The 26982-nt window shown below is 39.8% G+C and overlaps 1 protein-coding gene across 5 annotated transcripts in view; it reads right to left on the reverse strand.

The window, feature by feature from the left end:
- Positions 1-345: 345 nt before the first annotated feature.
- ATXN7L1 (ataxin 7 like 1) overlaps positions 346-26982 on the reverse strand; it is a 108738-nt gene continuing 82101 nt past the window's right edge. For 4 of the 5 annotated variants that reach the window (XM_090135859.1, XM_090135866.1, XM_090135873.1 and 1 more), the window contains 8 exons: positions 24564-24847; positions 19837-19919; positions 18749-19005; positions 16330-16522; positions 14983-15104; positions 10283-11219; positions 5714-5788; positions 346-4221 (listed from right to left, as the gene is read on the reverse strand). In XM_090135859.1, the coding sequence (XP_089991985.1) occupies positions 4138-4221; positions 5714-5788; positions 10283-11219; positions 14983-15104; positions 16330-16522; positions 18749-19005; positions 19837-19919; positions 24564-24847 (2035 nt within the window). In that variant the 3' untranslated portion in view covers positions 346-4137. The remainder of the gene's footprint in view (positions 4222-5713; positions 5789-10282; positions 11220-14982; positions 15105-16329; positions 16523-18748; positions 19006-19836; positions 19920-24563; positions 24848-26982) is intronic. The other variant, XM_090135863.1, reaches the window with a different exon arrangement.

Genomic DNA, 26982 nt, shown 5'->3' on the forward strand with positions numbered 1-26982 from the left:
GATTTCCTAAATCCAGCAGCTCTGGTGAGGTTAATTCTTACATCGATAAGAAGTAAGAAAACACATTCAGCTAAGCAAAGGAACTGAAACACTACTGTATAAAACCCTCAGTCGCTGAGGATGCACGTCCTGATGTGTAAGCACAGGAATATTTTAGACACGAGTGCCAAAAATAATTCCAGATCAGTTCAGCCCTGCAGAGGGAGCTGGGCAGATCTCCGGCACAACCTCTCAGCGCTGGCCACCCATCTGTGCTCTGTATGTCAGCCCCAGGGAGGAGAAGGGGCAGCCCTGCAATACACACCGCTTGGCTCTGCAAAGATAAATAATGACAAAACTCATCTCTTTCTTACAAACATATAAATTATTTTATTTACAAAGCCATGTTACAAAAAAAAAGAAACCCAAAAATAATAATAATAAAGCAAAAACAAAACAAAACAAAACAAAACAAAAAAACCAAAAATACAATCGCTCACTAGAGAATATCTCCAGGCCCGGTGCTGAACCATGGCAGTATCAATCAGATACATGTTTGTTCTGGTTTTCCTTTTTTAAACTGTAAGCCATAGAATTTACTATTTACACCTACTTTAGACATTTATTCCGCTTACAATTATCACAAGCATGGAATGGATTCTATTTGATACTGCTAATACATAAAGGTGCAGGACAAAGAATGAAAATACTTAGTGTTACAAAATATGGATTGTAGAAAAGAAATTGGCTGTACAAGTATGGCATTTCTTTCTTAGAATGATTGGACATGCTTTCTTCAAAAGTCTTCTGGAAAAGGTTCTAAAATCTGTAGTAGGAAAGCACAATATAGCAGGTGCAAATTCATTTCTGTGCAACAACAGTTATTTAATATACCCCATGACTGACCAGCTATGCAAAACCCACAGAGTTTTGTTAAAGTGCCATGGGTCGACAGCATAACAAAATATAAGGTGTAAATAGAAAAATTTCTTTTTTTCTTCTTTTTTTTAAAACAATAGTTCACTGAGAATCAGCAATAATAGAATATGCTGTATAAACTATTCTCTACAAAGGTCGATCAGCACTATTTACAATTGTTACATCGATACAAAAGAAGGCATACAAGTTATCCAAGTCGCTTTTTATGGCTGACGGGCCTATGCATTGCGTATGTGTAACAACCAAAGCTTCTGAGCCTCTATTGCTGGAAACAAATCACAAGATTTTCAGGCAAAGGGTAACGAAAAAGAACTACCGAGTGAATGCTACACTAATAATGCATTATAGGCTGGTCCAGTTTATATCCGCTTTATTCAAATGCTTACTTCCATTTCACTTTTCAGGCTGAAATTTTCAATACTTGTAATTAAATAATGGTTACTTGACGATGAAAGACTGTGGGATTTGACTTGGTGCTTAACCTCCCCCAATGTTGCCAGGTGTAAGCCGGTTGAAACAAAACAATTAAGCAGCATTCAAAGGACAGGCTCCATATTCCAGCTTTCCAATCCAAGAGGCGTGGAAAGAGCTTAAAGCTTCCCAGCCCCAGCACAGCGCTCCTCCACCCGCTGCTGAGCGCTGCTCCTCAGGAGCGACCACTGCACCTCACAACCACTCCCTTCCCTCAACAGCCAGAAACAGCCGCTCGTTGGTTACAGAGGATGATTTGTTTCTGAGATTGATAAACTCCTGCGGTTTTATAACTCAAAATAAATTAAAAAAAAAAAAAAAAAAAAAAAATCAACATAGCACTGCTCCTAAAACTGAACGAGACAAAAATTGTGCAAAAATAACAAAGATATGTACACATTTTTCAGTCTGAAGAAATGTACAATAAAAACATAATTCAAAGAACATTTTAAAAATATAAACATTGCTTAAACTTTCCTAAGTTTCATACTGTTTCTGAAACTATACGGTCAGTTAGCTCTGAAGTATAGCAAAACATAAATTATTACAAAATTAACACTATAAAAATTTATTTTAAGAATATTTCTAAACTTTTTTTTTTCAAAGGGTCTAGCCTCGCTTATAATTGCTTAAACATTTTTAGTCTTAAAATTTACCTTAAGCCTTCTTTTTTTAAAAAAGAAAGTAGTAATAATCTCCCTATTTGCAGTCTCTCGCCTTTCCCCAAGATGTAAATAAACCAGCATATAAGTGCACTTTTAACACTGTAGAAATAAAAATCAACTCCTCCATACTATTGTTCCAGTACCTAGCATTGGCTTCCTGATTATAAAATCTGTATTTTATTAAAAAATTATTCAGTAATCCTATAAGAAACACTGTCAGTGCAATTCTATTAACGCAAGCCAATCTGCTCAACGCCTGTCCTCGCACACTCAAACTGTTTAGCGAAGTTATCGAGTTCTGTTATCTTAAGGGTCTAGAATTCCTCCAAGGGGATTTCACGTGTTGAGCCTTTGATAACATCCATTACAGTTTGGTGCAAAAATCCTCTGCGCTTCGATCGAGCCCGGAAGATGCCGAACACTCAGAGTTCCCACTGAAATCATTAAATGCTGTAGGTAGAGAGCACCAGGCAGGGTTAATCCCTATGGTTGCAGTGCCCCAGCTGTTTGCGAGTCACGAAGAAATGCACTCAATATTTATCCATGGGACAAGCTGAAATACAGAATTACTGTAATTTTTACTCTATGAAACAATTTGGAGATCCTTTAAATAAATTCAAATCACGATCTTTTTGACTTGCTTTGTTTTTGGAATGTCCACCGTGTTCTGGTAAGGAAACAAAGGGAGCATTGCAACGCTAACAGCTTGAAAAGGCATGAAACATAACCAAGCAGAACGCACAGATCAGTGGCAAATACAAGTGAAAAACTGAACAAATCACTATTACAGTTTTCTGTAAATTTGATTCTCTTTAAAACCACAAATTCATAAAAGGTTAAATCCATCTGCAGGTCATAGAAAAGAAAAACCCTGTGGAGTAGGGCTGCTGAGAGCTAGAGATTATAGGCTGGTTCCTGTTCCGTGTTATGGAAGAGTCCTTATTCTACCAGTCCGGTTTGATGTCTTCTAGAAGAGAAACCAAGTTCAGATTCAGAAAACATCTTTTGGTACACAATGCTTCAACAACATGTGCATCTGAGAGAACTCAAACCAGGAACTGATTTCACGTCCACCCCTATTTATTGATTACATTATAGACTTTTAAGAACTGCTTTGAGTAAACTGGGTATTTCCTTTTGAGACTGTCTGATTTTAGAAAGCTTTAGTTAATCTTACGTTCATTAACTCAACATATCAGTAGAAATAAGAGCAGTAACCAGACAGTAACTTTGAAGAATCATTTTTTCTGCACAGCACACTTTCATGCCTGAGGAAACCCCATGCAGCACACACACTGGCACCTTCCCTTCATAACAACAGCTAGTTACTCAGTATTTATAAACCACTGCATACTGAGATCTATGATCTACTTAAAAGAACTATGAAGAAAAAAACACTGATTAGTTACAGACTTAGAAGGAGGACAAAATCCAGACAAAACAAGCCTTAAACATATATAGAGTCTGTATCTACAGGCACAAAGAATTTGACTGTAAAACTATAACTCCATTCACTTTACTAAAAACGATGAAGATTTTGTAAGGAAAAGTAGTGCTTTTTATTACAGCAGCAACAGCTGGAAAACCTGGCGCACCTTTATGTACACAAGCTCCTGTTCAGCTCTCAAATAGATGCAGGAAAGTTCAAGGTAAACATAAATTGAGATCAACCCGTGTGAGCTGAACTCGGGTTTAATGCAGTGGAGACAGCAAGCAGGCCCAGCAGTCATGAGTGCCCACCAGTCCCACACATCAATACTGAGAACACCACGCCACGTCTGTCTGCTTCCCAGGTCTGCACTCAGGAATACATGCCTGTTTTTTTCCAGCTGTAAAACTCCGTGTAGTAATGGATGTTCTCTCTGCCTACTGACATTGCATCACTTGGACTCTGATTATCGTGGTTACATCAGCACTAATATTAAAAGCAAGAGAGCTCAGGCTCTCTCTCAGGCCCCAAAGGTACACTGACTGCCAAAGAATATATTTGCAGATCCACTTATGTTACCTAATTAATAACACTTTTTATAAAGAAATAGTACAGCTCAGCTTCAGACTAGAATTTTATTTAGAGGCTATTCCTTCACCAGATTGGAGAATCAAAGCTGTCAGCAAAGCAGCTCCGATGTGGCAGTGGGAAGCAATCATGGCTCCAAGCACTAACACCCTGTGTCAGAGTTAACACAGAAAAAAAAACCCAAACAGGAACAATATGTTTAATAAAGCTTAAAGATCTACATTTTCCTTTGTATTTGTATTCTGAACTCCATGCTCAGATACTAAGCTGCCAGAAATGTATTTTTAACACCAGTCTGCGGGGCTTAGAACAAGCAAACACTTCTATTTTTGATAAAGTCATGGAAACAGGCAGTTGAAAAGCTTACCAGTAGCCTCTGTTTGTATATAGCTGCCACAAAATTAATGTTTTGTCCAGTAAGGTTTTGCCTGCGGGATCCAGGCAACAGATCCCAGCACGCTGTGCGTCTGGGCAGTGTGCATTTTGTACTCATACAGGAGCACAGGGCTAAAACAAAACCAGTTCTACACTTAGATGAGCTTTATCCCATGTTTGTCACTGGTAGCTGGATGACAGCTTCACACAGCAGCTTACCAGTCCTTATGAGCACTGTGGTATGAAGACACCCTCCACTCACTTCCCTTCAGTGCAGTGCTGTCACACGTACGCTCCTTTGCATTCAGTACCAAGGGTGCAGGGGGTGGAACTGCTTTACCTTTTGACAGTTCATCATGACTCAGAATATGTTTTAATGGTGAGACTGCTGTGGGTTATCAGCACCACAATAATTACTTTTCTTGTGCTGCACCTGCAGAGCAGAAACTAAGCAGCATAACCATCTGGAACAACTACGATGTGGTGTACTCAGAATGCACATGGGATTCTAAAATGCTGACTGGTCAAACAGAGAAATAAGCTGGCATTTCTGTTTACTTGTGGTTACATCTTGCTGAGGTGGAAACCTTTTTCAAAACAAGGATCCCGATAATGAATTCTTGATAGATGACTCAATTTGGAGAGTCAAAAGCAAAAGAGCTGACCTTCAGAATTTACTACAATTACCTGACCAGCAGTCGGTGTGACAAACAGGCCTGGTGGGAGCACTAAGGATTTCTCAAATTTGAGAAGAATGCAGGCTACACTTTCAGATTAATTTCTCTGAACAATCAAGTCCTCTGCCTTCCCTGTCCGTTTCTGCCCTCCTTTTACTGATTTTCATTTCTGTCTCTTTTTAAACATTGTCCTTTCTGTGCCAGTCTGGGACTCTGCTGTGCCATCCAGCCTAGCAGGGGAAGCGGGACGGAAAAGACACGCTAGCTTAGCTGGATCCTGTGGAGACACGTTGCTGCTGCTGCTGCTTTTTTATCACCAAAGCAACAGCCAGTGGGCACTGGATAAGCCAACACGAAGCATATTATAGGTGGTGGAAAACAAGCAGAGAACTTGTTATTCATAAATCTCAGAGGGAAAAATAGCTGGAAAAACACTAAGCGAGAGGAAAAAAACCTAATATTAGTTCACTGAAAGAAAACTTCTGTAAATAATTGCATTTATAAAGAAAATGTATTTTAAGCCTTGCAACAGAAAATATTTAATCACCACTTACAAACTATTTAAGTGCACTTTTAAAAAAACAACTTACTTGTCTGTTGTGTACTGGGTTTGATGTACTCGAAGGACTGGATTGTGACAAAGCTACACTGCTATTTTTTCCAATCTGAAAGACATTAATTGAGCAGCATTGAGAGACATATTTGTCAGTTGAATGCAGATGCTGGAAATGGCTTTCCTTTTCCTGAGCAAAGTGGCACTAATTGATTTGCATTTGGAACACAGGTATTTTGCTATTACAAAAAAACCCCACTTCTTCAGAGTCATAATTATCTCTTAGAGCCAGTATTTTACATAAACTCTTAGAAGGCATGTCAATACTACCAGAGATTAGAAAACAACATTAAGAAATGGTTTCTGGAGGAATTCAGGTTGTAAAATCCCACCTCTGTGGCCAGGAGCACTGGTTTGTGCGCTCACCACGCTCGCTTTGTCAGCAGGCCAGCAAATGACAGCACAGTGCTCAGAGCCCTCCTCCCACAGCCCCTGCCCACTCCTTGGGGTGCATGGCTTTAGAGCAGCTGGCTGAGCACCATGGCATGCCCTGCCTTACTGCATCTTCTTCCATGTGGCCTTTGTTTAGCATTGCTCAAAGAAGCAAATATTAACCAGAAGAATCGAACTCCAGAGGTTTGAACACGCAATTGCCCCACATTACTGGATCACAGAACTTCTTTGGGAATAAGTGCATATACACATTATTAGTATGTATATATACATTTTAAAAGTGCTTAAATAAAATACTGCAAAATTCCATCTGTGTGCTTAAATCCTTGAAAGATTACAGCACTCTGCAGGAGCAGTCTGTTTTAGACCTTTTTGCAGCGACCCATGAACACACGGTGGATATTTCTGTTGCTGCACAAGAGGGAAGAGAGCTACTGAATCAAAAGGGATATGAGACTGACCAAAAGTGACCAGGGACACCTGCTCACAATGGGCAAGTGACCAGATACGAGCAGTTATCCACATCGATGATGGACCTGAAGTAATGGCAACTTTAATAATCTGACAGAGAGGTAACTAGGATCCATCATCTGAACGCAGTGAGAAATGCAGCTGCAAGATTCTCACTGAATAGACAGGACTCAGGCAGTGGCCAACAGAGATTTCATCAACGTCAGTTTTCTCCTTCCCTTCTGCAGCATCATTTGTTATTTCCCATTTCATACATATACTGAAGGGCACCCTGTGGCTCCCTCTACACACCTGCCCTACCTCACAACCACTGCTCAGCGGAGTTTTCTCTGTTTACTCCCTACCCAGAAGAAATGGGCAGTGCTTTTCTGTACAGCTGACTCCTACAGCAGTTCCAAACAATGGCACAAAGACTGAAGGGGCAGCCCCTGCCCACCCAGCTCCCCCTCAGCCTGTTATGAATGTCACAGCTCTTCTTCTCTAGATAGTAGTGCATGACATTCGGCTTTTCTTCAATACAGAAATCTTGAACAGATACACAGCTTTGTAAAATTTTTCCTAGCTATTCTGAACACTGTGGCAAACTTGCAGACCTTTCCTCCCTACATCCACCGTGACAATATTCATAAAATCCTTGCACAATACAGTGCAAATACATAGAATGGAACCAGAGAATGGCCTGGGTTGAAAAGGACCACAATGATCACCTAGTTTCAACCCCCCTGCTATGTGCAGGGTTGCCAACCACCAGACCAGGCTGCCCAGAGCCACATCCAGCCTGGCCTTGAATGCCTGCAGGGATGGGGCATCCACAGCCTCCTTGGGCAACCTGTTCCAGTGTGTCACCACCCTCTGAGTGAAAAACTTCCTCCTAATATCTCACCTAAACCTCCCGTGTCTCAGTTTAAAACCATACCCCCTTGTCACCATCCACCCTCGTAAACAGCCATTCCCCCTCCTGTTTATATGCTCCCTTCAAGTACTGGAAGGCCACAATGAGGTCTCCCAGGAGCCTTCTGTTTTCCAGAGTAAACAGGCCCAGTTCCCCCAACCTTTCCTTATAGGAGAGGTGCTCCATCTTTTAAATGAGAAAAACACTCACTGAGAAACAGGTTTGCAGTTTGCAGAGATCTTGGAATCACGTGGAGAACACAGCCCACCTCCCCAGAGCTGCCTGCTGTGCTGCCCCAGGAAGGGCTGAGTGCTGCAGGCTGCTGCTGGGCTGCACTCCTCAGCAGAAGGGCCGTGTGAGGGCCGAGCAGCCCTCCGTGAGGAGAGCAAAGGCAGCGCCAGCTGTGCCGGGCTCAGTGCTGCACACAGCATTTAGAAAGCCGGAGGCTGAGGCCACAACTCTCATCCTTTCTTCCTTTTAAAAATAAACTCTACAACAAAACTAAGCACTTCGCACTTCCAGTTACTAACTACCAAGGAGACCTGAGTGAAATTAGAAAAAACAAAAAATCCAGGGCTTATCAGCAGTCACTTGAGCTTTTTCCTGTGTTCTTATGTCCTTAATTTAATTTTCCTTATTACATCAGGGAGCAGGAACAAGATTTTAAGTAACGTCGTATTTTTTGTGGAATTTTTACTGCAATTGCACTTCTAGCGCATGGCAAGCCAAAACAGCGCAGCTTAAAGCTGACTGCAAGTGCTACATCCTCTAGAGTTTTAGTATTCCCACATACAGGACATAATATTCTAAGACCCACATACTTGAGTGGGTACAAATTTCATTTGTTTATGGCACAAACAAACAGCAGGAATTCAGCAAAGCTGTCACAAAGCTGCGAGCCAGACACCTGAAATAGTCAGCTTCACTTCACTGCTATACTGCACAGCCAGTGCAGCTCCAAGGATAGCTATGTGAGCAGCAACGAGTGACTTCTACATATAAATACAGATATGCACACATACATATATGTCTATTGTTCATCTTTACACATATCTAACATTTTCCTTAAGGGAAAACTATAGTGTGAATTAACCACATATTAACAAAGGCCTCTGACTGATCCTTGATGGTTTATTTACTGCCATTACTGTGTGAGTTGCTGAAATATAACCCACACTGGCACAGGAATGTCCCAGAGGCACACATCCAATCACTACGGGACTCAGAATGTGCACGAGTCCTCCTTACACACGCATATATCGCACAAGCCTACATGCATCGCATGTATTTGTACGACTTCTTGGACTACAACAGCTACAGATGTATTTACGTAACGTGAAAAGACAATGCGATCCATTTTCTCCTGCCAGTATTTGCACCGAAGCAACAGCCTGTACTCACTTTTTCTTCCCATTTGAGATATCGTATCTCAGGGTAAATTCACCTTTTTAGACACACATGTATTTCAAACATCAGATGTGTGACTGAACGATGAATTTACAGCATTCTCCATTGATTTCAGTGACTTAAAGATTAATTCTGATTGCAAGACATTTAAAATGATAAAAGGCTATTATAAAAGGATTAAAACAGAAAGACAATACTGTAGCCCATTTTTAAATGCCACTTCAATAATCTCAGCTGCAGCTCTACTGGAAGCAGGAAGAAAACAGACATCTTAAGCCATTCTGAGGCCTTCGTTCTGCCTGTTACACCGCATTTAGCAGTTCTTCATTCCCTCCTTCCACTCCCACTGCTGCCTGCTGGCACCCATGAACTGCCTTGCTCTACACACTACCCTCTCCATTTCTTAATTCCACTTCATGCACAACATCCTTGTGAAAGGAGAGTTTCACAATAGCTCAGGAACAAACCAACCTATCCTAAGCTACTTTCTCTGAATTTTCTGACATTGTTCTCTGTGCTTCTGGCTCCCAGAGGCCAGGGAAAGCTTTGTTTTCTGTGCACAGCACTGCATTGGACACAGTGGCAGAATTAACCAGAAGATCATACTAAAGATAGCACTTTAGTGCTAGTGCTAGTGAAACTTGCTTTTTCAGCAAAATTTAATTTACATATAGTGTTGTCCATATACAGAATCACTGAAAGAAAAGCCAAAGTTCTATTGCTAGTGATGAGGAAGAAACCTTATCTGCTGCAGCCACTTCGATATTCTGAAGGTGTTCACACTAAAAGATAAACAAGCGTCAATTAAAGTGATCTCGTTAAGATCTTAATTTCTTAATTCTCCCAGTTTCAAACAGGAAACAGCATCTGAAGTCACGTGTCTCAGGCCTCCCCCACAGGAAAAGGCAAAACGTAAGCAGTCTGCATAAATGAAATGAGGTTTAACATTAACACTAAACAACGAATCAGCAACAAATATAGGAAAAACAGAAATGTTGACTCTTATCTCCCAGCTTTAATGACACACAATTTATTTCAGAGAGATGAGGATTAAGATTGGAAATTGATTTCTAAAAATTACTTATCCGTTCTTGACATTTAGTTTCACTTTCAAATTTACAAATGACTATTTTATTAACTGAATAAAAATTCTCATTAAAATATTTCAAGACAGTAAAAAACGCCTTTCCTTCCCCCCCTACCCTCACTGGCATGTCTGTATGATTTGTACAAAATAAATACATTTCTGTATGAACCCAGAAAATCAGCTGTTTGATGAAAAACAACCTGAAGCAAACACTGCATTTTCTTGTTCATAATGCATGAACTACTTGGAGTAAGTCAAACATGACCTGCAAAAAAATAACCGGAAGGGTCCCTTACCTGCCGAGAGATGGAGCTGCTTGTTGGATCTGGCACCGCAGAAATAAGGTTGGCAGTGCTCTTTCTATGAACACTATTCATACCAGGCATTTTAGTGATTTTACAGGCTTTGCTACTAGAACTAGAGTTTTTACGTTTTTTTCCTTCTGATTTGTCGAAAGAAAGGGGTAGAGAAGACACTGCATTATGTGCTCCCAGGGAGTGGTCCCCTGAATGGTGCACAAGAGAAGGTACAGACAGATTAGAAGAGTCAATACTGCTTACTACCATGCTCATGTGTTTCACTGAGTCTGTTGAACTACTTGATAATGAAGTCCGTCCTGAGGGCTCCAATTTGGCACTGAGTGGGCTTGTTCCATTGTTTGTATTGTGCACAGACATACTGTTATAGGAAGATGTGGCCTGATAGGAGTTCAAAGTCGAACTGGTGTTCAGGACACAGTTCTTTTTGTGGGACCCTGAAAATGAAGACGAGGAAGATGTCTGCAAAGATAACGAGGATGACGATGACTGCGGCTTTTTCTTTTTGTTACTTGAAGACTCGTCACTACGAGATGACAAGTCTTTTACTTTTGAGGATTTGCTGGTTTTTGTTTTGGATGGCTTGTGGGATGGGGAAGGGATGACTGCTGGCACTGGTGACACAGCTGATGGCGCCTTGAAGGTCGAGTCCATGATACTTAGGCTTGCAGCCACATGAGGAAAAGCTGTAGTGTGTGACATAATGGAATTTGTATCCGATGTCGTCACAAAGGCTGCATTTGATAACATGGCTGATGTCATTATGTAAGAAGAAGTGATTCTTGAGCTGATAGGTGTTGAAGGAATATATACTGCACTGGGGTTGCTGAAAGGTTGTAAGACGGACGCTGGAAAGGGAGTGGAGACATGTGCTGCTGGAGAAGGCATGGGGCTGTCTGCTGCAGGAGGGATTTTCCTAAACGGGAAAGAATAAAAGAGATTTAGATGCATTAAAAACTTCCATCTGAACAATACGGATAAGAGATGATTCCTGGAAAAGACCAACTTCTTAAAAAAAGAGAAAAAAAGGCAAATTTGGTTCATTTTAGTTTTGTTTCCTATTCTGCCAACCAGACATTTTAATATTCACAGTTTGAAATAAGTTGCACATTCTACAACAGCTTAAAAATACTTTCACTCCTGATTTTTTTCTTTATAAACTTCAAAAGCCTGTCACAAAGCTCGTGTGCTTTGATGTTCTAAGGATTCAGGAAAACAGCAAATTCTGTTTTCCTAAAAACGCATGTTCAGATGAGGGATGCTCATTCCATGAAGGCACTGGAGATGTAGCAGAAGTTCAGGTGAAGATAAGATCTACACAGCGCAATGTTTTGTGCATGGAACATCACCCCTGAACTGTGCAGTTCCACTATTAAACCAGAGCTGAGCTGAGCTTCTGAGCATGTCCCATGCAGCAATTACATATATGGTGTTACAATTAACCACCTTCTTACAAATTTTATCTCATTTTTTATCTACTTTAGAAAAAAAAAAAGGGAAAGGGAAAGGGAAGGGGAAGGGGAAGGGGAAGGGGAAAGGGAAGGGAAAGGGGAAGAGGAAAGAGAAGGGGAAGGGGAAAGGGAAGGGGAAGGGGAAAGGGAAGGGGAAGGGGAAGGGGAAAGGGAAAGGGAAGGGAAGGGTCTGAAAGGCCTGATAGTGGAGTCTACAAACATACTAAACAATATGCTTCATTCACTGCATGAGTTTTGCCTGAAAGGTCAAGCTGTAGAACAGTTTCAGAATTAGCTTGAGCACAGGTCAGACCTGTGAGGGCAGTAAATGAGTCAGTTTTGGGATCTGTGAATTACTTATCACTCAGCTTAAAGAAGAAAAGGAGGTAAAGGGTCAACGGCTCATCCTTGCCTCAATGCACTACCATTCCCAAGAGCTCATGTGGACAGGATTAACTAGTTAAGTCATTCATTTCACCGATACTGAAAGACTGACAGAATCTGAAACAACACTTGATAAACTCTATGACTATGAATACTATTCAGAGAATAAAATTTAATGATATTACCTGTGAAATCAGTAGAATGTACTTAAGTTCCTTTCTATTCCACCACCAACAGCACATCACCTACTACTTTATCCACTCCAATGTTAACAAAAAACCAGTCTTCCATAATGTCTCTTGGAAAATTATCATGTGAGTTTTTCTCATTATTTAGACTATTAATCCTATTCCTCTTTGTTAAGGACCCACAGAGCACCATAATTCTGCCCTTGTTAATCCCCAGTACTGACATCTCTTCAGTTTGAAGAGACTCACGCCTGCCTTCAGTGAAGTATAATAAAACAGCACAGGGTATGGTTTATGACAAAATTAATCCTCTGCTGTTTTACCATAAATCAAATCCTAATTAACAGGCTTCTCTCCTAGTATTCTTCCTGTAGAGACTCTCAGACAGGGCACTGTTCATGACAGAAATGAGTAAGAGTTTGCACACAGACTGTGCTCTCAGAAATAAGCAAAGTCCTACTGCCTGTGACTTCCTATGGGACTATGAACAAAGCAATTATCAGGCCCGTTCCTCAGTCTACTATTAAAGAAAAGCCAATAACTCTTACCCACCTTTGTAAAATACATTGAGAACTAGGGGTAAAAAGCACTTTGTAGATGTTGTTATTGTTCTCAAAATATGGCCTTGCATCCCTTTTACCATTTGGCTCAGCTGGATGAGCCACAGCTAGGCTGGACTAGCTCCACTACAACATAACAGCTTTATGCATGGCTCTGCTTGGGGAAGACAGGAAAGGTTCAGTCCAAAGGACGGAGGACAACAGTGGGATACAAAAAGGATTAAGTGCTCTCAGTTTCCTGTGTTACACAGACAACTAAGTATGGATGGAATCCATTAAAATATTAGAGGCTGCATTAAATGCTAGAATTTGGGAAAACATTTACAATTGGATTTAGTGGGAGCAGGACAAGACCTGTTTATTTCTTGTATCACACAACTACCACAGAAGTTATTTTAGCTTTTCATGAAAGGAACCTGACATACAAAGCCAACAGATAACAAGTTCTACTTCTCCTATTTATAGAAACAAAATTAGTTTTATTTGTAGAAGGTGGCAGACAGTGGTTAACAGCCAAAATTGCTAAGTAGAAGAAAGGAACCCGTTCTGGACCAAGTGTGATCTGTCTCTAAACAGAGATGCAAGTGGCCCTTCTATGGCAAACCCATTTCCAAATGATGTTTGCAAGCACAGCAGCACTGTTATCACCCAGTTACCAGGTCAGTCAGACAAGCCATGGTTTAGTACTTCAATAATTTATATAAATAAAAATCAAACCTTGTTCATCTAATGGCTGGCATCCAATGAATATAATACAGTCCTGATAATAAACAATGACATGAAACACTGCACTTTAGAGTAACTGCAGTGAAAGAAGAATGCATATTCCATTGCAGAATTAAAAAAAGAAATAAAAACAATCATGTCTGCAGATCCCACGAGCCTTTTCAAAATATACATTAAAAAAAAAATCTTTTTTTTTGTAGTGTAGTCTATTTTCATGTTTCTATGTAACCTAAGCATACAGTGGTTGCAACCTGCATACGTCACACACAGGTGCTTCAATACTGAGTCAAAACCAGAAAATTAAGACCTCTAATGCTGGTGAGTCTAGAAGGCACTGTGGACTAAAAATTTCCACATTCCTTTACACATTAGCAAATATGAGGACTGCTCTGAAAGTAACGCCTTCTATTTTATTATGCTGGCCCATGACATCAGAGGCAGGTGTTGGTGGTATGGCAGTAGAGGTTGAACCTTCCCACCAACATCCCATTACATTTTGTTGCTGCGTGACAGATGACAGCAGAAGGGCAGTCTGACAGAATGGGGTCTGACACGGAAGCGTGGATGAAGCAAAGGTGTGTCATGTGGAAAAAACGGCACCCACTGACATTCACTGACACTTGTTGAATGTTGATGGAAACCAACCAGTGGATGTGAGCACAGTGAGGCATTGAGTGGTGAGTTTCAGCAGTGGCAACAGCGATGTGAAAGACAAGCCCCATTTCAGATGGTGGTGCACAGCTGTCATGCCATGAAATGAAGAGTGTCTCTATCAGCTCATCCACGCAACTTGGCAAATGGTGGTGACTATGCTGAAAACAGTGTTTTGTAGCTCAGAATTTGCTCTACCAAATGGTGTTCTTGTGCTTTTGGTACGTTGTAGTTTCCATGGAAATAAATAGGAGGCATTACTTTCAGAGCGACCTATATATATACTGAATTTCTTACCACACAACACAAGTTTCACTGAGAAAAGTCTGAATGGTGATAAGGCTGTATGACACAGATATAAAAGTTCAGGCCAAATTCAACCTGTGTTATAAAACTGCATGATATCAAGACATATCTCCAATCCCAGAAAACACCAAGCTTTCATGCACTTAAATGTTAGCAGAGCTACTTAATTATTCCCCCCCCCAAGATTGGAGGGACTACAGAAAAGTTCTAAATCTGGCAGAACCACATATCAGAATAGGTGATAGCACTCTTGTGCTGCATATTCCTCAGTGGAAAAGAAATCTTGTTTTTCTATTACAGGCATGACTTAACACAGAGGTAATTTCAAAAACAAATCCCATGGAGCATTTCATTTAGTGTTTATACAGAATTAAAGATGTTGAGCTATGCCCACGTGTAAAACTCCCACTTACTTCCACATCTGTGAATTCAAGTGTTTTTCTACCATGGAGTTTAGTGCGAATCGAAAATGGTCCCATCTTCTGTCAAAGACATAGTACCCTCTTCCCATTAAGCGACTACCATACGAACAGAACTGTAAGAAAAGACAGTTCAGTGTTATTAAAAAACTTTCGATGCTATAAAAGAACAACCATTTATTGATCCTGAACATCTTTGTAATCTGTACCGCAAAATAGCTTTAAAAGGTATTTCTCTCTATTGCAGCATAAATACTTTTTTCATGATGTATGAAATACACACGTAACATTTCTGCCTCAAATATACAAGTATACTTTGTACTCTGCTAACAATTCAGTTTACTGTTGGGTACCTATCCATGTGTCACAGGGAAAGAATACAAATGCCAAGCTACTGTAAAGGAAGCAATTCTGGCTAATAACACTGGGGGCTGACAAAATTCCTCTTTTTCTCTAAGGAATACAGACAGTGTTACATTTCACTGTGCTAGCTTTATTCTGCATAAGGAAAACACATAAATGAAGTCTTCACTGATTTTACTCCTTGGCTTGATCTTTGTGAGAAACAGCTGCTCAGGTGTTGGCGAGTTCTCCCATTGTTTCTTCCCATTGTTTGTAAAACTTAAACAAATTCACACTGCAGATTCAGTGACACAAGGTTCTCTGACGTACAATATAGTTTGCTACTAGCATGGGAGAGAGACAAAAGCAGCTGCCAGAGAAACACATTCTTAAGCCACTGCCAGAGCAGATGCGCAATGCTGTGCTCTACTTTCCATTTTTAGATGAATGAAGCAATAGCTCCTATGTCCACATACACTCACATAAATGATATTTAATTACTGCTTCATAGCATACTACAAAGATCAACGAGTACCATAATAGCTCTTCACTGCCATATGATTTTCAGAGCTATAACCAATTGCAAGGTAGTTTCATAAGAACTACGTATGACAACAAATTGTCTGTTCATGTCACATTTAAAACACTGCAACTTCACAGTTTAGCAGAACTACACTTGATTCAGACTACTGAGAAGAAAACTAAAAGGAGAACTTTACTTTCTACCTCTTATCCCATCCCACAACCCAGGTAGGAGGAGAAGACTGGTTGTTGCATATGATAGTATTTAACTATCATATATGATAGTATTTAACTATCATATGCAACAACCAGTCTTCTCCTCCTACCTGCTCCCATTCAAACCATAGTTTTCTGCCAAATGTAATATAGACTCAAAATAGTCTCCCATTCCTTACATTTTTACCAAAGCACATCTCTTTCCTCCCCTCTTTAATTACTTAAGAGTAACAGCAAGGCATGCCAGCGAGAGAGACATACCCCAAGAGGTCTGGGATGGTGTCCAGAAAAATGACAGTCTAATTTCTCAGATTCTTCAGCTCCATCCACTTCTCCTTCATCACTGGACAATCTACTAGTTAAATCTCCTCCCATGGAAGGCAGTGGCAGTTCTGGTACATACCCACTGTGGTTTGAAGAACTGTTGCTGTTTATGCTATTGGCAGATGACGGTCTAGAAAGAGAAGATACATTTAAATCACCAGCGTTCAATAGCCGTGCAAAGACACCTGCCTGAGTCAAGCCTTGAAGTAAATTATGCCAGAAACAAGCATGGAAAGAAGGACAGTAAAGGATAAAGAGCAGCTGGTCTTGCAAGAATATAACAGTTATCACCAAGTTGACATTAACAGAAGTATCTTTGTATTGCCTGAAATGTTAAATCTACCAAATAGTTCAGTTTAAGATCTTGACAGATGCAAAATATATTACATATGCAAACAAAACTAGATGCGTAAAATCTTTCCAGAAAGCACCATTACTCCACTGCTTTGTTAATCCCAAGTGTCCAGTTATCACATTTATTTCTTACTGAAATGTGCATACTAAATACAACAAGAGTCTTTAGTCTCCCTCCACAGTCAGTTCAGCATGTGCAGTCACTGGGAGGACCCTGCAGCACGTAGGTTTTTTTGTTTTTTTTTTAACCTTTGCATAAAATCCAATAAAACAAAGTGGGCACGCCTTTACATCACAGGGCACAACGATGTCTGTCAAATTAGTGGAAGCAAACCAAATTACAAGGAGTACTGGGGGGAGGGAGGGTGCAGACCTCTGTGGCTTGATGAGATACCTGTGCTGAGCAAAATCAGAAAATGAAAAACAAGCTCTCCAAAACTAGCCTTCCTCATCTGGTGAATTTGGGCTATCAGCCACTAAAACTGTGGACAGTGCCCTCTCCTGAACTGAGCTGGGATTGTTCAACAATGTCCACCAGCTGAAAATCACTGCTGCAGCTGCTGGCTGGTGCATGAGGTAGATTGTGAGTGCTTCTCAGCCTTGAGGAAGAGGTGACCCGGTCAGGCCATGTCACTTTCAGGGCAAACAGCAAACTTTGCTTGGGGGAGCAGGCAGCAGCCACGTAACCTCTGCGAGAAGAGCTGTAGGCTGTATGCTGACTCACAGCAGGGAGCAAGGCTTTCCTCTGGCACGGTTGCTTGCAAAAACAGGAAAGATGACAGAACAGAGGCACTGCAGCAGAAACAGAAGTATAAATCCTACCAACACAACATACAACTGCTAAAATCCTTCTCCTTACCATTATCTTTTCTTTGCAATTTCTTCTGCTGCCACTGAACCACATTTCAGTTTTGTTTTTTTGACTGTAACACCTACTAAAACTAAAGCCTGCCTGTCCCTCTGTGCTCCTCTGCATGTAAGCACTGTGTGTAAGGTCACCCTTCTAATAGAGATTACACAGAATTCTCATCAACTTTCCTATTCTTTCATTCATCCAAAGCCATGCGAGATCCCCCTCTGCCACTGAGTGAATAGTTTCACTGTGACTTGATGAACACACAGAAAAAAATGGAAATAGCTGTCTGTAGAACTGGAGATAAGACTCTGAAAGAGGGACTTTATACAGATGACCAAAAATGAGTACCTAATTCTGACCAAGACTTCTGCAAAGACATGATGTATGAAACAATGCTAACATGAACAAAACCAACCAGCTTAACTCTATCCACTCCAGAAAAAACAGGAGTTCCTAAAAACCCACTCCAAAAGCAAAAAGCCATACAAAACAAATGGGAAGTTTCCCAGTGGGTAGAGAAGAATTCAGTAGCTACAGTACTTCACAGTGGTTCTTCTAAAGGTAAATTTTTGGAAGGTTATGTTGTCTTTCTGATTTTGTCTTTTCTAAGAAAAATTGCCACAGTGGTGTAAGACACACCATGGGCAGACTCAGACGGATGGGTTTAAGACCTAGCTGCTTACACTGTCATTTACAAGGAAGCACCTTTCTTTAAGACATTCCACTGATGTAGTTGGTAACATATCTGCACAAAACATTCCTATACAACTGTACAGAATTTTGCCAGCAGTATCTCAATTCATAAAGGCAACTTTCAATTCCAAATGTGTCAGAACGGCTCAGTTATAACCCTTCCTCGTTACTACCAACCATCTTAGCCAAAAAATGTTGTTAATCTGAGCTTCAGAGCAGAGGACAGGTAACACTCCTCACCCCAGTCCTAACCAGACCACAGACTACCACGGGTGAGTTTACATTAATGTAAGTACTCCACTTTATACTGCTAAGGGAAATCCTTACATGAAGGTATGTTTTATCATGCAATAGCCCAAACACTAAATGTTTATAAAATAAGCTGTATAAAGAACTAGCACCTTTCTTACAGCAATTCCAGAATGCAACACTTCACAATGGAGAACTGCTTACCTTGGAAGTACAGAATTTGGTGGTCTAGATTTTGCAGGAGATGTTACTTTAGATTCTTGCCCAGAGTTCACTGAAGATCCTGACAGAGAGTCTTGTGCTGGTGTGGGCTGGCTCTGATAGCTTTCCCTTGCCGATGGTGGATGCTCTTTGTCTTTTGCGACTTCTTTTTCCCTGGATCGAGCTTTGTGTTCAGCTAGAAGGATGTCAAACTGTTTTTTACGGCCTGGAACTGCTCGTCGATGATTAAGTGAATGAGTCTAAAAATAGGGTGGTTAAAAAGCATTTGTGTGTGCATGACATTGTTTATGAGTCCTCTATACTTCCGATACACCACAACTCTAAAAGATAAAGATCTACTTCAAACAACTTCAGCCACAGTTATGGAAATAAAACTGCTACTCCTTATTATCTTTGATACTTTATGAAATCATTTCTTAAGAAATTACTTTTGTAACAATTTTCATAACAGGATCTATTGACTTACCTTTTCCAAGACAGAAAGTGTAATTCCAATAACTTTAAAATATTAAGGAGTAACATCATTGCGGCTTTTAACTTACAAAGAAAAACTGATTTCATTGGATTGAAAAATGTGAATCCATTTTAAGCAAATGTAACCGATCACCTCTACCAACAGGCACCAGCTACACATACAAATGGTCATTATAAACAACTTACGTTGGTGCTACTTTTTAACGAGACCCCTCATTATCAGAAGAGCAGCCTCCAAGTAATTTCTTACATGAAAATCATGTTAAATTTTTACTCAAGTGATTATACTTCAGCATTTTTGCACATATGAGCTGAAAAGGGAGCACTAAAAATAACTTTTGTGCTTCTACGTGAAACATTAATGCTTTCTGCATAACAAAATGACAAGAAAAAAACATCTCTCTACAAATATCAGCAGAATAATGCAGATGCTCTGATTCAAAGAAACAGAATTACTCAAAAGAATTACCTGAAGACAGCGTCTGAATACCATACCCATTGTCTGTAAGACAGGAGCAGGTATGACCTCTCAAACTACTGTGGTAGGATTTAAACTATAACAAAGCATCTGATATTTTATCTTCTAAGAAAAATACCTTGCAGGTGAGCGATCTTGTGCAAGGTTTCTTTGTTTCAGGATCCAGTACTCCACAGTGTTTATTTGGGTCAAATTCTCTTTCTGTTTGATGAAGGTGGAGGAAAAAGGAGAAAAAGTAGATTATTTCAGGAATTTTAGCCAGAGCACCATATTTGCCTAACAATACTTAATGCAGCCAGGCTCAGCCCGAGGCACTGTTCCCAACCCCAGTGCTCCACAATGGTGCCATGTGCACCACACTCAGCCACTTGTGCATTTTTTTTCTGTCCGTATGTGTTTCAAACTATTTAGTCACAGACTTTGTAGGAGTAAGTCTGCTTATGGAGTTGTTCTCAACAGAGTGGTCTACACACATAACCCAGTCATGTCCCAAGGGGTTCACATAATCAGAGAATGGTTTGGGTTGGAAGGGACCTTTAAGATAATCAAGTTCTAACCTCTGCTACAGGCAGGGACACCTCCCATTTCACTCTCCAACACTGACTGCTTCTGAGGCCATGAAACACATTTGCAAACCCATCCTCTGAATTTGACTATGAAGCACACTTAATACACATACAGACTAAACAGCACAGTGCATTATACAACCTTACTGTGACATACTCTGAAACTCTGAAAGCAACCAGTGTTGTTTAAAACATAAACACAAGATTACTAGTGACATGCTAAAAACAGAATTTATCTAAATCTGTCTCATCTTCAGGAAGTATAAAGAAAAGTGTATGTTAACTCTTATTTCCTTAAGTCATGGAGGCACAGAATTTAAAGTTTGCAGAGATCATGAAAATAAAGCCTCATTTGAGTTCTACTTATGATTAACATTAGAAGTGTATTTAATATTTAATACGCTATATTTGCATATTTCATTGTCGTTAATATTTCAGTATTTGTATACCACAGATAGCATCACCTCCTTTAAGTTGTATTAATATAATTCTAGGTTTTGCACTACAGAGATGTAACAAAACCATGGATGTAGAGTTATTACTTATGCCAAAAAAATCTACCATCATCTTTACACATGTAGACATGGTATGTTTTAGTTGGCAGGCTGGTTTGCATCTGCTTGATCATGGAATATAGCTGTTTGCCAAGGTCTTCTTTCACTATATAGTTGTGCTACATTTGGATAAAAGTAAGCGTCCTGTACTTAAATACAACAACTGATGTAAGGACCTAAATACTCATTATAAACAAACAAACAACGACAAAAAAATCAGAGCTAAGATGAAGACAGTAATACACAGCTACAGTACAATGTTAGGACAACATCACAGCCAGCCAACAGGAAAAACTGCAGGCCAAGGAGCCTGCATATGGTAACTCTTGCCTTCCAGATAAGAAAATTATTAGCAGTTGTATGTAATCTGCTACATGGACTTAAACATGACCAAGTTCAATTCATGGCTATGTTGCTGGTCTACTAGCAGAGACAGATATCAAAAAGTGAGCTTGGAAAGAATAGTCAGCACTACTTCTTGGTAAAATCTACCAAGGGTCTGATATCTGTCACACACAGTTGTAGTTTCTGTGGCTTTTACACAGCTCAACAGAAATAATAAAAAGTTCTGTGTATGACCAAACATTAAAAAAACAAACACATTTTTTCTTACTTTTAGTGGATAAAAACATATGTTCATGAACTAAAAGAGATAATTATTGCTGGTTTTTTATTACAACCTCACAGAGGGAAGAAGAGTCAAACTCCTGTTTGAACGGTTTGGGTTGGAGGAGACCTTAAAGCCCACCCATCCCCACCCCCTGCCATGGGCTGGCTGCCCCCCACCAGCTCAGGCTGCCCAGGGCCCCATCCAACCCGGCCCTGAGCGCCTGCAGGGATGGGGCACCCACAGCTCTATGGGCAGCTGTGCCAGGGCCTCACTGCCCTCTGAGTGAAGAATTTCCTCCTAACATCTAACCTGAATCTCCCCTCTTTTAGTTTAAAGCCATTCCCCCTTGGTCCTATCACTACATGACCTTGTAGAAAGGTCCCCCTCCAGCATTCTTGTAGGCCTCCTCTAGGTGGTGGAAGGATATTTTTAGTTGCAGCTGGGCAACTGTATTTTTAACTTCACCCCAAAGAGAACAGGAACTGAAGATATTTAAAAAACAAAAAAAAACTTTTTTTTTTCCAGTTTGCTACTAGAGAACAGTGATCCACTTATGCCCGGCAGCTACAGACTCTTTTTGGGGGTCAGGGAGCTGCTTTCCTCTCTCTCACCAAAGACAATGCCTCCAAAAAGGAGCAGGGGCATTCCTCAACTAAACAACCACCAGGTCTCAGCAAAGATTAAAAAAAACCACCCAAATAACAAACCAACCATCACCAACAAAAACCAACAACCAGGGAAATGGTACGAGAGAAAATAGAGGCTACTGAAAGGAAAGAAAACAGATGTAAGCCAGTCAGACCTTCACAAATTAACAGCTGTACACTTGAACAGTGAAGGACAGAGCGAAACCTAAATCCGCAGCCAGCTCCTCATTCTTTTAATGTAAAATGGATGAAATTTATAGTAAAGCAAAAATAATCATCTCCTTGACCTTCCAAGATCTTTTTCTCAGCCTCTGCACAGTTCAGTGTAATAATGGAGCAGAATCCATCATAATGACACACAATCTGCAGGCAATTAATTTACAGTGCTCACAGAACTTCTGTTATTTGCATCATCACTAATTTATTGCCTTGCTGCACGAGGCAGCACAAGCAAGATTTAATGGATTCTAAATCTGCTAATGAGAGAGGAGTTTATAAACAATATCAATTAAAAAAGTTTTTTTTTAATCTTATGAAAGGAAACTGAGGCCCATCAGAGTGCTCAAGTGGTTCTGTGCAGCATCCCAGTCTGACAGGAAATTTCCAGCATTGAAACTTTCCCTATCATACAGAAATCAGAGAGTGATAAGCCCAGATACAGACTAAAGACAGAGTCACCTCCAAGGAACAAGGCAAGCAAGCTGAAGGAGGGCCCTTCAGAACAGAAATAGTTCTCCTTTATGAGCATACTGCAGCAAGCACTTGTACAATACAGGTACAGTGTCTCCTACAGTGCTGCAGCGGCACATGGAGACACGAGGAACATCAGTATTGCTTTCAATTGCCCAAGTGAGATCCCGTAATTGATTAGCTAAATTAAACTTATGGAATATTAAAGGAAATAATGGGTAAAAAGAAATCAGTGTTTTAAGTTAACTGCAAAATATATTACATGGAGTTTTTATTGGAATAACAAATTGGATCTTTGCAAGTGAAACGTGGTATAAAAGCCTAACCAGTTCCTTTTTCTTAATATTTTTTAGTTTTTGGAATGCTATCATGAACAACTGCTCTGTTTTCTTATATGCCACCTTTAACTAGTTAAGAAAGCAATCAGTGTTGGACCCCTGAAGGCAATGGCATCCTTCCATACCACACGCAGCCCTAGCAAATACCTCTCTCTGCTCTGGATCCAAGCCATGGTAGCAGTACCACAGAGCTCACTGCCAAATTTGAGAAAATGAAAAAAAGAAAAAAAATAGAAGTGATATTCAGTCAAAAATAGCACACACTTATTAACTGGAAATTAAAGCATTTATCTTGCACACTTATACTTGCTTCATAACCAGTGCACATTTAGAAATCATTTGAACTAACTCTGCCATCGGACGATCTAATGCGGCTCATGCTGCCATTAGCCAAATTAGCCTTTCAGTACACACAGGCAGCTCCTGCCCAAATCACAAAGTACTGCCAGCAGATGAATAGACCCTGTGCAGCTCTTAAAGCAGTAAACTTGGGTCAGTTACTTTTGCTTAAAAAACAACTACTACTACAAAACAACAAAACCCAAAATTATAGAAGCATCAAAACACTTTTTTTCCCTCTTTTCATTCAAAACAAAAACATGTTTTCAGTTTCTGAGGCCCAAGAATGGCCACAGGTCACCACTGGGGAGCTCCATGCAAAAACACCTTCCTCCAAAGCATGGTAACCTTTCTAATCGCCCCTCAGCCCTCCCACATGGGGCTGTTCTGCATGTGGTGACAATTTGCACAGGGCCCAATGCCCTCAGTGCTGCACTGCCCAAGGCCACCCAAGGCATTTCCACTCTAATGCCAGCCCCTCAGCCCCACCATCTGCCCCTCCTGAAAAAAAACAGAGGCCCCCACACTGCCATCTTCTTGCTCCTCTCATATGTAAATTGCAGAGGAAGAAGGGGAGGAGGCAAATTATGACTTTCCTAACTCCCCCAAAATCTCCAGTATCTTCCTAGAATTTTCTAGTATTTGTTAAAGAAAATTATGACTTGGTAGGTAACTCCATGTCCTAAAGCTGAAGCTGCACAACTCGGTCATGATTGTACTGAAGCCATTCAGCCTATAAATATTGTTTTTTGTTGTAAATAAACTGATATAACACAACAGACTGAAGAAGCCCTCTATCCTTCTGCTTTAATGATTTTACTTCCTTAAAATTTTACATGTGACTTTACTTACCAGCTGACCAATTGAGAAATGCATGAAGCACTCTACATTCAACCAAATGGAATGAGTATTTTGAAAACAGCTGTCAAATGCTACAAGTTTGAAAGCTTTCCTTTTGTTATGTGTGAACTGGCATCTTCCAGCAGAAAGATCAGAATAAAAACAGGCCACAGCATTTTAGCAGTATATTATTTCTGAACTATAGGAATATCTGTAAAGAAAAGTAGACTATATCAAAAGGTAAACTATGACATTACTCACCTGAAAGTCTTTTGTAAGGCTTGTTACTGCTTTTAGTGCCATTTTGGTGTTTCTTGTCTATTGATGGAGCTATAATTCCTTTGCCGTTCAGAATCTTTTCTGGCGACGGCGGCACTGACTTGGATGTCAAACCAGATTTAACCAAGGTTGGAGCAGGTATGGTGGATGACGAGGCTGAGGAGGAAGTGATGGTGGTAGTGGTTGCAGAATTCATTTTAACGTTGGCACCATCTGCCTTCACTAGATTAGGAATTTTCTCTAGACTGACTACTGGAACAGGAACACTGAAAAAAACAAAGAAAAACGTTCACGTTGCATTTTCTGTATCACAGAGCACACTTCATTAACTGCTTTCCATAGATAAAAAGAATTTGATGCAAGTGAAACAGCACCTTCAGACCAAAATGGAATACTTAATATCATTACTCACTACTTTTGTTCAATCAAACCTCTACAAAGCATCCATCTGTAAAGCCTGGCAATGGAAAGAATTATCCAAACAAAGTTGTTTGTTGTTGATTTTGGTTTTTTTTTTTTTAAAGACACATTTCCCCACTACTCATAAACAAAGTAATTCTTTGGTACCAAGAACATACATCCCTTTAAGGATACACTCTCATGCCATTACCACAAGCAGGTCGGGGATACGTTCACTACGATAATGAAGTAATGTGCTAACAATGTCAATAGTTTAAAATAAAAACAATTCATTTGCTCAGAATGGCACACAAAAACAAGGAGAAAAGAGATTTTGAGCGTGGAAATCTTAGTAGCAATCCCTTAAAAAGTAACATAATCTTCAGTGAAGTGAATATTACTAAAAGGTATTTATAATAAAATCTGTGAACTTATGAATACCTTTGCCTCACTTAACTACTGCAGCAGCACACTTGTGACACTAACATAAGTTACGTTCTCAGTATGGTAGCAAATTTGCAGCTGGAATTATAGAAAACTTCTATATTCTGTTGTATCTTAAGTGCAGAAGTCAGCTGGTCAGAACACAGAGCTGACTACAAAAAGATGTCAGGCACTGGCCAGCATGAAAACAACTGAACTTACTCATAAAATGAGCACTGCAGAAGGACTTTGCTTTGCTTTTAAACAGCTGACAAATAAATTTGTTGAAAATAGGAGAATTTGTTTTTTTTTCTCTAGATCAAGTAGTTTTACTATATAGAAACTATACACAAACTAGAGCTAAAGCTATCTTCGCAACCAGCTTATAATGCTTGTCTTAATTCAAATGCTGATAACACAGTGAAAAGATCAAGCAGATCCATTATTCAGGTAATGGAAAGAAAGTTTTTTGTATGTTTTGTACTTAGCGCAAGTCCTACAACACACGTGGGCTGAACAGTAAAAGAGAGTCAAGCCCAAGGGAGCAATGCTTTGCTTTATTTTTGTTACAGACCAGCAAGTCAACCTTGAGAACAAGTGCAATTATTCCTTTTGCATTTCACTGCAATGTGGAAGAAAAAAATTTAAATATTTTGATATTTTAAGACAGACATTCTGTATGACTCCATACAGCTTGCAGTAAATTATTTCAGATTTTGGAAGATACAATTGATAATTACTCTCTTTTTCTTAAAGTAAGTGGGCAACACAACATCAAAGAACTCCCGTTTCAAGTCAGCACAAGTAAAGTTGAATCAATAACAGAACTGGAAACTGGAAGCTGCTTAGGACACAGCAACTGTGATTGAGACTAACAGTGACTAAAAAGGTAAATAAATCACAAATGCACAGATTTATACTTCATGGATCGAGAGAGTTCCTTTTCCAAATCAGGTTTCTTTGACTGAAAAGTGAGGATATTTCAAAAAGTTAATTTGTTACCATATTTAAAAAACATTTTTTGCATACAGAGTTTGCTCCGAGTTAGTAGAGACAATGGCTGCAAGGAGCAGTCAGAAAAGGAAAATACAACAAAAAGAGAGGAAGAGCACATGGCAATCTATAAAAATGAGAGAAATGAAGGTATGGAAGACTGCCAAAGATATGCGAAAAAGATCTGTATTTATCTGTATTCAGTTGTGTTTCTTTCCCTTTTACAAGAGAAATTCTAACAACAATAGCAGTATTAAAAGTTATCAGCAATGTGAAAATCACAAAAATGTTCGGTGTTTCTCCTGTTCTAAGAAGGAATTATGATAATGCAATTCACTTGGATAAAGGTGTTTTTTGATAAAATAACTGTAAAGTTCTGGTTGAAAATATCTGAAAAAAAAAGCTGGGCAATGTGGCCATGAGTTCCCAAAGAGCTGAAGAGGGATCTTCTGGTCTCTGCATGTTAATTTCTAACTGAACATTGGAATATTTGGCAACCTGGAGAAGATAGCTGAGTGCTGCTGTTGTGTTCGCACTGAAAACCTACATGAGAATATCACGGAAATAATAATGGAAAAAGTAATAA

Source organism: Phasianus colchicus, chromosome 1 (genome assembly GCF_987193195.1).
Source record: "Phasianus colchicus chromosome 1, bPhaCol1.hap1.1, whole genome shotgun sequence".
Taxonomy (NCBI): domain Eukaryota; kingdom Metazoa; phylum Chordata; class Aves; order Galliformes; family Phasianidae; genus Phasianus; species Phasianus colchicus.